Source organism: Agelaius phoeniceus, chromosome Z (genome assembly GCF_051311805.1).
Source record: "Agelaius phoeniceus isolate bAgePho1 chromosome Z, bAgePho1.hap1, whole genome shotgun sequence".
NCBI lineage: Eukaryota > Metazoa > Chordata > Aves > Passeriformes > Icteridae > Agelaius > Agelaius phoeniceus.
The window spans coordinates 68,146,785-68,162,989 of record NC_135303.1 but is presented as its reverse complement, the minus strand read 5'-3'; the positions used below and the strand labels follow the sequence as shown (position 1 = coordinate 68,162,989).

At 39.5% G+C, this 16,205-nt stretch overlaps 1 protein-coding gene across 1 annotated transcript in view; it reads right to left on the bottom strand.

Moving 5' to 3' along the window:
• Positions 1 to 16,205, bottom strand: part of PGM5 (phosphoglucomutase 5) — a 69,080-nt gene that overhangs the window by 36,269 nt on the left and 16,606 nt on the right. Inside the window, exon 6 of the mRNA XM_054652197.2 lies at positions 15,550 to 15,704. Within this exon, the coding sequence (XP_054508172.1) occupies positions 15,550 to 15,704 (155 nt within the window). The remainder of the gene's footprint in view (positions 1 to 15,549; positions 15,705 to 16,205) is intronic.

Sequence of the window (16,205 nt, the reverse complement as noted above, 5' to 3'; positions counted from 1 at the left end):
TAGGAAGTTACACTGGTGGAGTCCTCATATGCAGGCCTAGGTTTTAAGGCCTGAACTACAACTTTGGCTGGTCAGTCCCCCTCTGAAATGTGGACAATAATACAGAGTTCCAACAATGAGACTCAATAAGAGAAAACAGTCCTCTGAACAGCTAAATGTTTAATTCCATTTAAATGATGTTTTTACGTATAGAAACTGAGAGCTATCCCTCGTTTTGAGGAAATTCAGCCTTAAAAAATCCTACCATGGATTTTATGAGAAGCCACTCACTTCACACATGAAACCAGCCAATAAGTCTGAGGTATCTGCTTCTGCTCAGTAAGACTATAATGGTATGGATACTCCTGTCAGCATGAAAGCAGGGTAGGTCAAACTACAAAACACACAATTCCTTGCAGTCTCCAGAAAACAAAAAAACATCACAACCTAAACCTGCTCTGTCAGCTTTTAATAAAAATCACAGCAGAGATTTTAGCATGGAGCAGGTCTTCCAAAAGGAATCAGAAATGGATGCAACTCCTAGGCAATAGCCTTTGGTACAATAATAATAAAATTTCATCAAAATACCAACTCAGGTGGAGTTTCCTATGAGTAGAGTTACTAAGGAGCACTGTCTTGCTCATCTGTATTAAATACATTGTTAGGTCAAGAGAAAACCCAATATTCCTGCTTTTTTTTAAAGAAAAGTTAATTTAATCATAATGCAAAACCCTTAATTTCAAAGGAAATATTTGTACTCTCATTACAAACAATTAAATCAGTGAATTAACTTTTAACTGCTAGAAATTACTCTTAGTTACCTTTTACTAGGAATAAATCCATTTTAAAATTCTTTTTCCAAACTATTAATAGCCTTTTGAACTTATCACACTACCAACACTGATCTCTTCTTTCTCTTCCACTGAATGATAAAATTCAGAACGATTCCACTGTGTTTAGAACTAACCCAGACTGTCAACCTGAATGCCTGTATCTGGACTGAGTATCTGTATCTGAGTTTGCAAAGAGCAAGCGTTTATTTTAAGTACGGTATTTATAATAGTGTTCCTTTCTGCTGTGTGTGCAGGAAAACACAGACATGGCAAGATGAGAATAAACAAGAAAGGAGACTAGAAAAAAGTGTGCTGCATCTCTCAGGGGCAGGTCTACAAAGTTCATAGCCAAACTTTTTGTGGGAGGACTACTGATTTAAGCTCAGCTGCATACTCAGCCACTTTAGGCACCTTTGAATGTGAATAAAAAATGCCACACTGACCAACAGAGCATGGTGCAGGTACCTTTAAGCTCAGGGTGAAGGAATGATCTGTTAAGCAGGAAGCAGTCTGGCCCATCAGTGTGGCACTGTGCCCCTGTTGGCTAATGCCCTTCACAGGCCAGGTTTGGTGCTTTGCAGACACAAACAGGCAGTGGGACTCTACAGAATATCATCTGCACTGCCCTGCATAGATACCATGTACATACAGGCTTATCCAGGCTTCCATAAAAAACACCTCACTGCATGAAGAATGTGTAATTCAGGGTTTGATGAGTCTGTTACCTTCCTTAACGGCAGCAGTGTTCACAATGTTCACAAGCTCTACATGATTTCACACTACAGTACCGTCTGTGGACATGCAACCTCATCTTCTGAGTTGTGCTCTTCAGCACTCTTCCCTTTCCATATCTTATGTCCTTCTGGCCCAGCTACAGCATGCCACCCACACTGAGATTTATGAAGAGATGCAACCTAGGAGGTTTGTGCTGGGGGATGCTGACTCAGGCACAGCACAGCTTCAATTTCTCCTGTACAGAACAAGTGTTTTATACAAGGGTTCAGAAAAAAATGAGTAAATAATAAATGGATGAAAATAAAAAACAAATAAGTAATAAAAACCCCAGTACTTTCATACAGACCTTCTTTTTTCCTATATTCTCCATCCATTTATTTTTTTATTTTTTTAAACTTCTACAAAAGGATTTCTTATTTCCTTTCAAATCTCTAGGGGTTCTCATGAGCCCAAAAGTAAATGTGCTTAATTACTTCCTTAACTGGTACCAAGAGCAAAATGTCAACTATTTTGCTTTACTGAGTGTTTAATAGTTGACATTTTTCTCTTTTATTATAAAGCAACATTAGTTATGTGGACTGTAAGAGCTGTTTCCAAGAAATCTGTTAACAAACCTTACAGACAGAAATACCACTCCCTGGGAAGAGGGGAAAAAAATTATACCAAGGTGAATAGGTCTGTGTATAAATAAAAATAAGTTGGAAGGTTTATTGTTTAAAAAGGAGGGAAGAAGCAATTTCAAAGTACAAAATTTGAGTGTTCGTCCTCTTGCTTCTGATTTCTCATTATAATTTTTAATCTACAGAGAAAAACAGGATGCTGTCAGCACACTGTGTAAAGAAGCCAAATGATTTGTAGTTTAACTACAAATTGCTAAGAGGTTTATCTGTGCTGAGACTACAGATTGCAAGGGTTCCTCCTGCCTAGCCCCTGCAGACTCCTCCCTTGCCTTTAAGCAGAAGTACCAATAGGAAAATTCTATTTTCTAGAGGAAAAACTCTAACATTCCACTTAAAGCCCATCAAACCAGCTTGACCGAGTATCAGTCACCACCACTAGGTTAACTGTAGCTGAGATGGACTTCAAAGCCTACAGAAGGAAGGCCAATTTGTCAGATCCAGACAAGGAAAGGAAAACTCCTAGAATAAACAGCTACTGAATGTTAAGAAATTAATTTCCTTCATGGAGACTCTGCCCATATAGATTCCACTAACTTGGGGTCACCTTCCAGCACTCTCCCGACTCACGGTAACATTTAAAAGATTTAAAGATAACTAACTAAACAAAGAACATGCAGAACAGCTCTGGGGCATGAGCAACAGGCACAGGAAAAACACAGTGGACTCCTTGCCCATTTTGCCTCAGGTATGGAAATACTCGTAGCCAATGCTTGGCCAAAGCATTTCCAGGACTCTCATCCATTCATTAGTAACAAATTTTAATGTTCTGAATGATTCATTTGAAAAATTTCTAGAAAAGTTACTGCCAGGCTTTCCACAACTCTTTCCAGTGAAACAAAGAATTGACTGATCTGATTAAAAAAAAAAAGAAATCTCTAAAAATTTGACATGTGGGCCTTGATATATCCTTTAATGGTGGCTGTAAAGATAGAAATGGAAGGGTCTGATGGGTTAATTCAAGCTGCAGTTCAGTATCATTACAGTAAATTCAGCAGGACAGTCTACATAATTTCAGTGAGCTACAAGAACTCATTAACTCTCTAATTTTGCTGGCTGAGTGATACCCACCACAAAGACAATTTCTGCAAAGGAGCAAAGTCAGATTCAAACAGGACAAGAAGCTTACAGCTCACAGACTGTAATGATGTCAGTAAAATTCTCTAATTGGCAAAAGCAAGAATGAATCAATCATCTTAAGTATTTCTAAATGATGGAGGAGAAAAACAAACTTTATTTGTGCAGAGATTTGACAAAAATAAGCAAACAGAGCTTTAGTTGTACCTGACAGGGAGTTGATTCATTTGAACAAGAGAAAGTACTCTTAGAAATCTATACACAGCAGTGTTCCTGAGACCACATTAATTTGATTTTAGACAACAATTTCTTGTGTTTCTGAAGAACAATTTACTCAATATTCTGTTATCTAGGAGAGGTGTAGAATTAGCTCTTGATTCTGGAAACTTCAAGACCTCATAGCTGGTGTGGACCACTGCCCAAGGGCTGACAATCAGTGCTGACTGGCCCACAAAGGAGCTATCCTTACAGTCCCATCATGTTCCATCTTCTCTAAGAAATCGATTTGCACTTGGGAGCAAAGATACTGAGAAAAAATACAACACTGGATGATTGCAGAGTTAAAACAGCCCAGTAGACTACTCCAGCACTGAGTGATCAGCCAGTCAGGAGCATATCCTAAAGAACTGAATTCCACAATTTACAAGTAGAGCTCTGACTAAGCGAATTTTCTAATACAACTCAGCAGTAACTTTATGGAGACATTTTCTCTATCTATATTATTCCTCTCTGGAATCACAGAAAGATTCTGCAAGCCAGTCAAACCATCCATAACTACACATACTACACCTCAGATCCATTGTACCAAATGAAATAAACAAAAATATCAATCTTTTAAGTAAATTTACAGACTATGGCTTAGTTCACTCAGTAATATTCTGGCAACCTCATGATGTTGCACTAGTGGTAATAAAATGCTACTTGAACTGTGAAACTACACTAATTTTCATCAAAAGCAAAGCCCATACTTCTTATAAACTCAGACAAATTATATAATTGATAAAAGTGATGAAAACAAAAATTCTCACTGGTTTCCCAGTCAAACCAGTTAGGATAAAAAACAATATATATGGGCAACATATCTTCTCTTTAACATAAGTTACACATCCCTCCATGTATAATACATAAGTTTGTGAAAATGCCATAATTGCCTTTGAAATGGACCTTTCCACAAACTCAAAACTTACAAGTCTGATAACTTCCAACAAAGTGTAATGGAGCAACTAATGTTTCTAACTGTTTATCTTGGTTACAAATGTACTGGAAGCTTTGCATAAGTCTGTGTAACTCTTTCTTATTAGGGGGTTGTTTTCCTCAGTGTGTGGGTTGTTAACAGGTGTACTCATCATGATGTTCCACACCAAATGCTGTCTCATGTTGCTTTAGTCATCAGACTGAGATTGAGATCCAAAATGCATAACTTCTCACCCTCTTTTGCAAATGTTTCAAGAGTCAACTCCCAGAAGAAGTATAACCTTCAGGACAGCATGCCTGTGACTCCATGCCGTATGAAAACCTCATTGTCCTTTTCACACAAGCCCTAATAGAATGATTAGAAACAGCTGTTGACATATACAGTATTCAGCTATGGCTGGGCTAGAAGTAAGGATAAAGCAAGAGACAAAAGCTGCTTTGCCACAGACAACTAGCAAATACACACACTTCTTTGAGCATAATGAGAGATATGCTTTGGCAGCAACATACACCAATAGAATTTTGTCTTTCACATGATAAAACCAGCTGGCACAGTGCTCAGAGTCTTTGTGAGGTGAAATTAGAATCATATAATGTCTCAAGTTGGAAAGGACCCATAAGAATCACCAAGTCCAACTCCCTGCCCCTCACACGATGACCTAACAATTAACCATATGACTGAGATCATTGTGCAGATGCTCCTTGAACTCTGACGAACTTGGTGCTGCAACCACTTCCCTGAAAAGCCTGTTCCAGTGACAAATTGCACACATATGTACTACATATCCACAGAGAATGAGGTTTGATTGCAGAGTTCACAGTAGTAATGAAGAGAAGTCCAACCAGCTGGAAAGCATGCAGCCATGCTCTCCAGATGTACTGCGGTAATCCCTAGGGTTATTCATGCCCTTCCTGGCTGAGATACAAGAACCACTTTTCGTTATTATTTCAGTACTCATGTGCCTATAGAGTAAGTTAACTCCTCATCGGCAGGACGAAGAGAATGCACAGTGATCAGATATGATGACTTCTAGCATTCTGTGAACTTTTACACAACAAATGTAATTCCTTTTAAAATTCTGAGTTTATTTTAGCCTTCAAATTCTGCCATGGCTAAGCAGCAGGAAGATTATGCCTTGTTCTAGAAAAGACACTCTCCACTTCTTTTATGGCAATAACTGACTCAGTATTAGACAGCCTGTCTCTGCCCCATTCCCAAAAGCATGACCTGTGATGAGCTAAACACTGTGAGCAAAGGCAGGGGTTTTTGAATATACATACAGAAAACCAGCTGTCATTGCTATGCTGCAGTATGCTGTGTTAACAGCCTGACTTGTTGATGGTTTCCCGAGTAAGACAGGAGACCAATCTTCCTAATGCATGGAAATAATAGAAACAAACAAAAAGGCTGATGATAGCAAGCCGGTCCCTGGAAAATGAAACTTACCTGAGAATGTAAGAAACACCCGAGCACAAAATGACACAAATGAATTTTAGTAGTGGACCTCATCTCATTAAGGAAAAGCTTTGTGTTTAGTGCAACAATGAAATATCAGCCAGGTAACGAACACAAACTACAGAAAAACAAAAAAATCCCAAAGTATGAACAAGGAAAAAACAACACTTAAAGCCTTCTCACCTCCCCACCCTTAAACAAGTACCTTTTCTGTTCTAGTCCCAAGTCCTGCACAGTCACTGCTGCATACAGAACCCATGGGTTTTTCAGCAATACAAAGGTCTATGAAGGAAAGGACAAATGCTTTCTAAGTTTTCTAATTCTACAGAAACTTTCAGGAAGATTTTATTATATCAGAGAAGAAAAATGGCATGATGAATTGTAAGGCGTAATAAAGAGGTATTCTCCTTTATATTCTTCTGCAGATACTTAGTGAGGTGAACATCAATAATGTCATAACTGAAGACTGGCAAGACCCAGGGTCACTTTCCGGATATGCAATAATCCTATGAACTAAGCACAGGCAAAATACCCTCCACTAACTCAGGAGTACACATCTCATATTCATTAGCCTTTCCTGGCTACTACAGTGAGGTCAGCTGGTTCACTGTGCCTATGCTCATTGATGAAGATGCAAACCAGATGTGAACATATTCACTACATGTGTTACAAAACTCTGTATTGCTGCCATTCAAATTGGATTACCCGTACCCTGAATTATCTGAACAATAGCGAAAGAATGGCTTTAGGTACATATCAGAAGTTACTGATTGCCTCCCTAGCTGCTTCTTCCCCTCCTGAGTACCATAATACTACTGCCATCCTCTCATTCAGAGACAGCAGGATAGCTTGGAAAATGATCAGGACAGAAACAATGCAGTTTCTCTAGATGGACAATTCTTTGGTTTTGAAGAAAATTAAAAAAAAATAATATTATGCAACATAATTTTTTTTCTATAAAACACCTTGCTGCTACATAGTAACTACAAGAGTGCAAAGGTGTAGGCAGGCAGGCTCAACAATCTTGGTGGTGTAAGGGCTTTCCTGCAAAGGTCTCTTTATAAGGACACAGTACTATAACTTAGATTGGAAGTGACCATGGAATGTCTCTAGTCCAACATCCTGGACACAAAACTTGCTTCTTTCAAATTTCTTTGCCCCCTGTCCTTCCACCATGCACAGCTGGAAGTGCCTGGCTCCAGGCAGTGGCTCTCAACAGGCACTCTCTGTAGGTATGGGCAGCTGTTGCTAGGTCCCACCAGAGAAGCCATCCTTCTCCAGGCTGAACAGAGCTCCCAGCCTCTCCTCTCAGGGCCTGTGCTCCAGCCCCCATCTGTGCTGGTGAGCCTATGCTGAACTCACTCCACTTTACTGATGTTTTTCCTATAGTGGGGACCCCAAACCAAACACAAAACAAAATCTGGGAGTGGTTTCACACATGATAAGAAGGGAATGATAACTTCCCCCACCCTCTGCACCACTATCTTATTCATATAGCCCAGGATGTCACTGGCCTCTTCTGATTCCAGAGCACACAACTTCTCAGACAACTGTCCCCCAGGATGCTGGCCTGTCTCTGCAGAGCTGCTGCTCAGTTCCTCTGCTGCACTCCACATCACGGCAGGACTCTGCCTTTCTGAGGGCACAGTTTGTCATTGCTGAATTTCATTAGGTCTTTGCCATCCACTCCTGCCAGTTGTCCAGGTTCCCCTGACTGAATCAAGAACAGTGTGGCCAGCAGGGCCAGGGCAGAGATTATCCTCCTGTATTACTCCTGGTGAGGCTGCAGCTGAGTACTATGTCAATTTTTGGGCCATTCACTTCAAAAAGGACTTTGAGGTTCTGGAACATGTCCAGAGAAGAGCAACAAGGTTCATGAAGGATCTAGTAAAAAGGAATTTCTGAGGCATCTGCATTTGTTTAGTCTATAAAAAAGGAGGCTCAGGGGAGGCCTAATCACTCTCTACAATTTCTCTGCAAGGAGGTTGTTATTTGGTGGGGGTTGGTCTCTTGTACTGTGGCTACAGTGAGAGGACAAAGGAAATGGCCTTAAGCTAAGAAAGGGGATATTCAGATTAGATACTAGAAAAAAATTTTTCACTGTTAGAGTGGTCAGGCACTGAAATAGGTTGCCCATGGAAGTGGTGGAGTCAATATCCCTGTGTACGTTCAAGAAGCATCTAGATCTGGAGATGGGTTTGGTTGTTTAGGGGCAACAGTGGCAGGCAGTGCCCGGTGAGTGGTCAGACTGGATGCTCTTGTAGGTCTCTTCCAACCTTGATAATTCCATGACTGCTGGCTCTGCTCTCCAGCACATCAACGGGTCCCACACAATTTGGTGTCATCTACAAACTGGGTTTGAGTGTCCTCCATCTCCCCCTTCAGACCACTGACAAATATGTTAAACAGGACGGGTCACAGAACAGACCTCTGCAGTACCCCACTTTTTACCAGTTCATTAACCGATTGCCTGTGAGTCTGAGCATCAAACCAGACTTTTACCTACCTAGCTCTCCACCCATTGAAACATAAAGTTCCTGGATACAGAAATAACATGGGACTGCTAAAATGGCAGTAAATGACATCTACTATCTTAACACCATCAACAGATTCCATTTATCAGCCAGGCAATCCGTTTAGTTAGACACCATTTATTCTAGTAGCTCCCTAATGATGCCATTTAGATTGGGATTGCCTGGCTTACACTAGTTTTCCTTTGCTCTCTCGCAAACTGTTCTGTATATTTTAAAGACTGAAAATTGTTAAGTGCTCTTTTTGGTTGTAGGACTTGTCTGGGAAGGGAAAGGAAGAAAGTAGACAAGTATATTACAGTGCTCATAGAAATAATACAGAAAGAAGAAAGTATAGTATGCCATAGGTATAGACTGTTACTACAGAATCAAAGAATTGTTGATGTTGGAAAGATTTTCCACTTCTTTCATTTCTCCCACAAAAGGAAACAGGAGACAATGTTTCTTCTCCTTCAAAATCAATACAATAATTCAATTGATTATTACTTAAAATAAGATCTGGTCTAACAGGACTCTCCATCTTCTTCAAATAATTTTAAGTTCCCTGGCTCTGCCAGTCTTACAGTGACCTTCAAAACACACAGAATGTAAAGAACAATTTACTGTCCTCTTAATTTCTAAACAACCTAAGAAGATTATACTTTAATACACCCTAGAAGTAGAATTTTAAGCACACTGTTTTGAAATTCTGAGCCAGGGAAATTTTCTTTTAAATCAGCAGGAAGCATTCTCCATGAAGGTCACCCATTGACATAAAAATCCTTTGATGGGAAAGGCTGCTCTTGGGTTGATACCAGCTGTGCTTTCCAGCCTGGGCAAAACATGTTCAGACATGCTGATATACCAATGAGCCTTTCTAAGTTGAAGCATATAATAAGATTGCATAAAACCTGAAAGAAAAGGGGTCTTTAACTTTTAAGTAGTCACAAAATCTTCTGTAACTGACTGGATGCAAAATTCCTCAGATTGTTTTAATTAAAACACTTCTGGACTTTTTACCAGATTTGTAGGAATTCCTGCTCTTTATTCATAGCTGTATACTTTCTGAGATAATTAGACACGTGGCACTAAGAATCTGTGACTTTGTGTTACCTGCCATCAATCTATTGCACACTACAAGGCTTGCTCCAGGCATTTTGCAAAACATTTTTTTCTCAGGTAGTTTTTCAGATACAGCACATTAAGCTTAGACAAAAGTCTGTTTGTTTGTGAGAACTACAAATACACATACATCTAAACAGGAGTCAATCGAGGTTACAAAACATATTTATTTCTCACCAAGCACCAAATCTTTATCTCTCTAAGTCTGGTTGACAAACTGACTTCACTCTCAGCCAAAGATTAAGCTGGAAAGAGAGCACTGCATAGTTTTCAACTCTTATTTTCTCTTACATGAAGAAAGCTTTCAAATCACCTTTATGTATTCAGTCCTGCAAGCTTCGCATTGCACAACCAATGAACCTGCTCATTTTAAGCTAGGCAGCTATAGCAGTCCAGTCCATGCACAGGCCAGAATCCAGCTACCTTTGTGTAAAAGTAAGAGCTGTGTGTTGAGTCAGGCTGCTCTGCAGCCTGCCATTCTCAACAGGGAACAGCTGCCTTCAGGCCCAGAACTGGCCATGGAATCCATCTCAGAAGGGAATAATAAAGCTAAGTTGTGTGCCAAGTAAAAGCCATGGGATTGCTTAGTGTCTCTTGCCATTAATCAATAAAGGACAACACAGATACTCAGATATGACTGAAATATCAGTATTCTACTGATATTTCACAGGACAGGACACCATCATGTTTTCTATCCTTTTATTCACGAGCAGCCACTGAAAAACACAAGATTCATTTTCTCCTGTAAATGTCAAGAATATGCAATAGATTATATGCTCATTTTTATCTTTCACTGAAAAAGCGTTTGAGCATCCAACTGCCATTGTCCTGTAAAGTGTTGAGAATAAACATTTACCCCATACACATTTAAAATGTAGCCTGTCATGACTACAGCATGTTTGAACCAGTGTGGGCTAGGATAATGAAACACTGGATAGTCAAGCATATGGTGGGTTTGCAACAGTCAAATATGCCACACTATAGTAAAGCATAACAAATCCTCCATCAAAAAAAAACCATAAAGGCCAAGACAACTCCCTAAGGATATCTTTGAAAATGTTTGCAATGATAAATCACCTCCACTGATTAAAAACATTCAGGGACAAAAGGATAGCAGCTAGATTACAAGCACACTGTAGAAATAATATCAAGAGGCACAGCTAAAGTAAGAACATCAGTGCTTTGTAATGATAGCTGGTTTTTCCTCCATGAGTCTTCTCAAACATGTCATATCTGTGTAAATAAAACATTTAGCTGTAGAACATATTTGAAAGCTGTTACAGAAAAAAACCCTATTGTTTTACTATATATACAAGTATACAAAGGATTTATATGGACACTTTTAATATCGCAATGTTACTCTAGAAGTTACAAATCCTAAACACCTTTCCAATCACAGTGCTCCCCAACTTTATATTACACTTCAAACATGTTAAATTACATTCATGAAGGTTTTATGCAGTTGTCCTTCTGCATTCCAGAACACAAATTGTCCTTCTGCTTTATCTAATTTAAAAACTGCTTATATGTGACATGCACTAAGTTTGACAGAGGTGTCTTAAAAAATTCACAGCGAGCCTATTCCAGATAAGAGGGAGTGAGACTGAATTATCATGCTGAAGAAAGATAAAAAGAGGAAGGTCATGGCTGGCATAACTTGAACAAAGCACAGTCACAAAGTGAATACAGTATGAACCATGTAGAAAGGCATATTTATGACTTGGAGAAGCCTTTATGTTGAAAAAAATCCCTTAAACTCAATAGTAAAGGGTGTCCATGCAGGGAAAAAGAAATACACAGTACCTATCCTGCTTCTGGCACACAATTTTTCAGATGACCAACAACATAGAAGAAATGCACAAGAAAAGACAGACAAAAAATCCATGCAGGATTTGCATGTTAAGAATTTAAGGAAATAATGACACAGGCACAAGTAGGATGTGGTGTGTGTTGTGGCCTGAGGTACATATTTGAAGAAAAAGAGGAGACGCTGAATGGGAAGGAAGTGGGATAAGAGGAACAGGGGAAGACATGGAAATGTGAAAGGTAAGAGAGAACACAAAGATAGATGAAAATAAATGCAGTGTTTAGAGAAAGAAGAGAAGAAATCAAAAATGTAAGAACAAGAAGGAGGGAGGGAGGGCGGGTGGGCTGGACTTCATGATCTCATTGGTCCTTTCCAACCTAAATGTTTCTATGACATAAGCAAAGCTTCTTGGTGTGCTTCAGACAAAATGGACCACACTCTAAACCACAATGTTTCTTGCTGTCAGGGGCAGCCTCCTTAAGGCAGATTGGTTAGAGCTCATAGCATCTCTGCCCTCCATGTCAACAGGAGGTAAACAAGCCAGAACATTTATTGTCACCACAGCCCCCCTTACAAGCTGTCTCTAGATGATCAGACAACAAAGACAATCAGCAGACAGAACACTGATGTGTGGAAGTTGCATTAAGAGACAGGCTCCCAGATGTAAAGTGGCAGGGTACAGCACAGTAAGGTGCTCAGCTTTGCCCAGGCCAAGTGTAATGAAAGCACTTACACGCTGTTGAAAGAACCTTGCCGTAGAAACAACCTATCAGATGCCAGTCTAAGAATATAGTATTCTCTCAGAAACCTTTTTCTCCAGTACCATCTTGACTGCTATTTTATACACACACCCAACTTTGTATTTCCTACAGAAACAATTTTTATTCACCCTTGTGATTCTCATTTTGTACACTGTTAGCAAACATCTCAGTATTTCATTTCCTTTCCTGTTATGCAGGCATCAGATAAATCAGAATACAAGGATATGAAACAAGAATAGTTTTTTGAACAGGGAATACAGGTTCACATTCCCCAAAACAAAAAGAACACCAGCCTATGAGTACATATTGCCAGAGAATTGAAGTCTGGAGACGTACTGCCACAATCCTGTTGATGTTGGAGCATATTAAAGCAGATGTTTCCTGTCAAGTGTTATCCTCTCCCTACAGGCCATACCAGTATATTCCAGCAGTCACTTCAAGCAAATACAAGCAACACTGGTTAAGTATTTTGAGCGAATTCTCTTGTAATTCACTGCTCCATTTGTTAATGCCATATTTCTAAGCAACATTTAGAGTCTTTTAGATTATTGCTTCCTTCTTTTTAAGTTCAATAATGCGCTTTGAAAGAGTCTTAAGCAACACATCATGCACACAAGCAGAAAAGGAACAGATTTTCTAAATCCCTAAGTTATTGTTTTTCTTTAATAGAGCTAAGGAAAAGTTCCAGTTCTATTATTTAGGCTAAACTGTGGCCACACAATATGGACAACCCATACAAAGAGGTGGTTTTCATTTGCTGTCTAGCACAGACTTCAGGAAAGATCTCTGTGACCTCAGAAGACAGAAGCCAAGTGGGCAGGAATTGATCCAGTTCTCCCAGAGGAGAGCCACACTTATTACCAAGGTTCAGAAGCAGGCCAAAGCTCAGTGAACTTCCAAGGAAGTTCCAGGTGTGTATGATACTTCTTAACAGTGTTCTAATCCATGCAGTCAGCCCACACCCACTCACCCAGGGACAGATAAGGACCTACTGAGATTTTAGGGGACAGGATTAAAGGGAGAGCAGTGACTGGAGACATTACAGCCTGAGGGTCTGCCATAGGCCACCTGACCAGGAAGACCAAATGGATAAAGCCCTCTACAAACAGACAGGAGCAGCCTCACCTTCACAGGCCCTGGTGCTCATGGGGGCTTTCAATCACCCTGGTATCTGTTGAATGGACAACACAGCAGGGCATTTACAACACAGGAGTTCCTAGAGGGCGTGGATGAATTTATTTTTTTCTCCAAGTGACAGGGGAGCTAACAAGGAGATATCCTAAGCTGAACCTTGATCTCATCACAACAAGGAGCTGGTGTGGAATGTGAAGTGCACTGACCATGAAATGGTGGAATGCAAGATCCTCAGGGCAGTGAGGAGAGCACACAGCAAGCCCGCTAGCCTGGACTTCAGGAGAGCAGGCTTTGGTCTCTTCAAGGATCTACTCCATAGAGTGCCATGGGACAAAGCCCAGGAGGAAAGAAGGGCAGAAGAAAGCTGGGTAACATTCAAGGATCACCTCCTACAGGCTTGACAGAGATGCATCCCAATGAAGAGGAAGTAATGCAAAAACACCAGGAAGCCTGTGTGAATGAACAAGTTGTTCCTGGACAAACTTAAACACAAGAAGAAAGCCTAGAGAGTGTAGAAGCAGGGGCAGGTAGCCTGTGAGGAATACAGATTAATTGTCCAAGTAGCTGGAGATAAGGCTAGGAAAGCTAAAGCCCTGATAGAATTAAATCTGGCCAGGGATGTCAAAAGCAGCAAGTATAGTTTCTATAGGTACACTGGTGATTAAAGGAAGACTAGGAAAAATGTGGACTCTTTCCAGAAAGAAACAGGAGACCTGGTTACTGAGGACATGGAGAAGGCTGAGGAACTCAGTGGCAGCTTTGCCTCAGTCCTTACCAGCTACAGTGCTCCAGCCACACTGCCTGAGTTGCACAAGGTATCCTTGCCCATGGCAGGGGGTTTGGAACCACATGATCTGTGTGAAAACTGCACAATCTACACTGAACTACATGACAACATGGAACTCCTAAGTCTTCAAGAAAACAAGGAGAACCACAAAACAAAATTAAAAAATAAATAAATCAAGTGTCCTGGATACAGACTAAACACTTCGTAACAATAAATATTTGTAAGAATGGAAGGGAAAATACTTAAGTCCTTCCATGATTATCAGTTGCTCAGTTTTATTTAATAATCGGGCTTAGCTCCACAAAACTAAATAAGGCAGTAATCACCATGAAACAATCTTTGTGCCAGAAGGTCAAGTAAACATCGCAAAGAATATAATTCAAACAGTCACAGAGCATTGACAGGGACTTGAGTTCATGCTTTCTGACATATTTATCAAACTTTATGAAAAGCAGATAGAAAAACATGTTCAAATGTCACTGTTTCTTCAGTTCGTACAGAAATGCAGATATGGTGTTTACATACAAAATGAATTCTACTTATTTTGTATTTCAATGTAACGATAAGGAGATTTTTTGACCGCTGAAGAGAATAAACAAAACACACCAAACACTGACCTAACAGTATTTCCTTAAACTAGACTATCTACCCACAAGTAAGGAATATATCCCCAAAGACTCTGTCAATCATTAGAGGAAGCTGCAAGCTCTGAATTTAGTAACACCTCAAAACTTCCTGAATAGGCAAACTGTAGATACAGTAATCAACCTTTCCATACAACCTACCTTTCACTTTAAAATTACTATTTCCTGATTAGACACACCTAAGGGAAGCAGCAGATCACTCTTGTCATAGTAAAGCTATGCAGCCAGATGAATTGAGACACAATTGATTTAGACAAAGCTTTTCCAAACAGAATATATTAATGCAATAATATGTAATCATCTTGTTTTGATGATTATTTACAGTATATTATTAACAGTGTTTTGATGTTTTATTTACAATAAACTCTGGCCTAGGTGAAACTTTTTCAAAATTCAGCTGCTAACACAAGATGCTCATATTTCCTCAGTCTAAGGAGAGTTTTGACTTTTTGTATTGAATTATTACTTCATCTTTTTTTAAATTCCACAACTTTCATAAAAAGGGCTGCCAGATTAGGCTGTAAACCATTATTTACTAATAAAAAGAATAAAGTTTTATGGAAGAATACAGTGAAATATTGGTACATGAGATTTACCAATTTACTTCCTCTCCAAACTGAATTAAACTCTTTTAATGCAAGTAAAAACAGGAAAAATTAGTCTAGGTAAAACCAAAATCTTGTCAAAACCAGTTTAAAAAATAAAGCACATAAAGACTGGGAAAATTAGAAGCTCTTATCAAAAGACTTCACAGTTTTGGAATTGCTATGTAATAAAAAGTAGAGATAACTAATGTAATGACCAAGGTGATACAAATAAATATTTCATCTTACTTGTCCAGAGCTGTGCTGGTAGGCATGCTCCTGCCAAATCCTCGGACACCCATCTGACAAAAGTATGGAATGCAAGACAGATTGGCAGCAATTATAGCCAGTGAATCTGATGCATTAACAAAGAAACCATTTTGGCCAAGGATCATGTAGCGGTCCTGAAGAAGAAAACAGATTTAAAATAGCATCCTAAATTCCATGTATTGAAGACACCTAATTTCTTTTCCTAGATCCACTGGAGGTAGAGAGAAGAAGGGCAGCCTTTGGGTAACTCATATCCCTCTCTGGGCAGAAAAATTTACTGGAATCATCCTGGCATGTTTATAATCTCACTATCACACCATCACTCCCTCCTGCCTTGCAAATCAGTGCTCCTGATCAACTTCTAGCTTCTGCCTCCTACGTGTCACTTCAGCAGCTCTGTTTCTGCCAAGAGAATGCTTGTGTAGGAGAATCTTTTTGCCAATGGCACACACTATTATGGGTGTAGGAGAGTGTTTTGTGTTTACTGAGAATAGAAAACAGCTTTTGTTCTTCAGAACCTTTTAATCTTTCTCCCACCTTGTCAGGGCAGAAAGTTCTTTTGTAATACAATGCTTTTTATTATGGTGACAATGCAACATAAAAAAAATAAAATAAACAGAGGTTATGACTCAGTG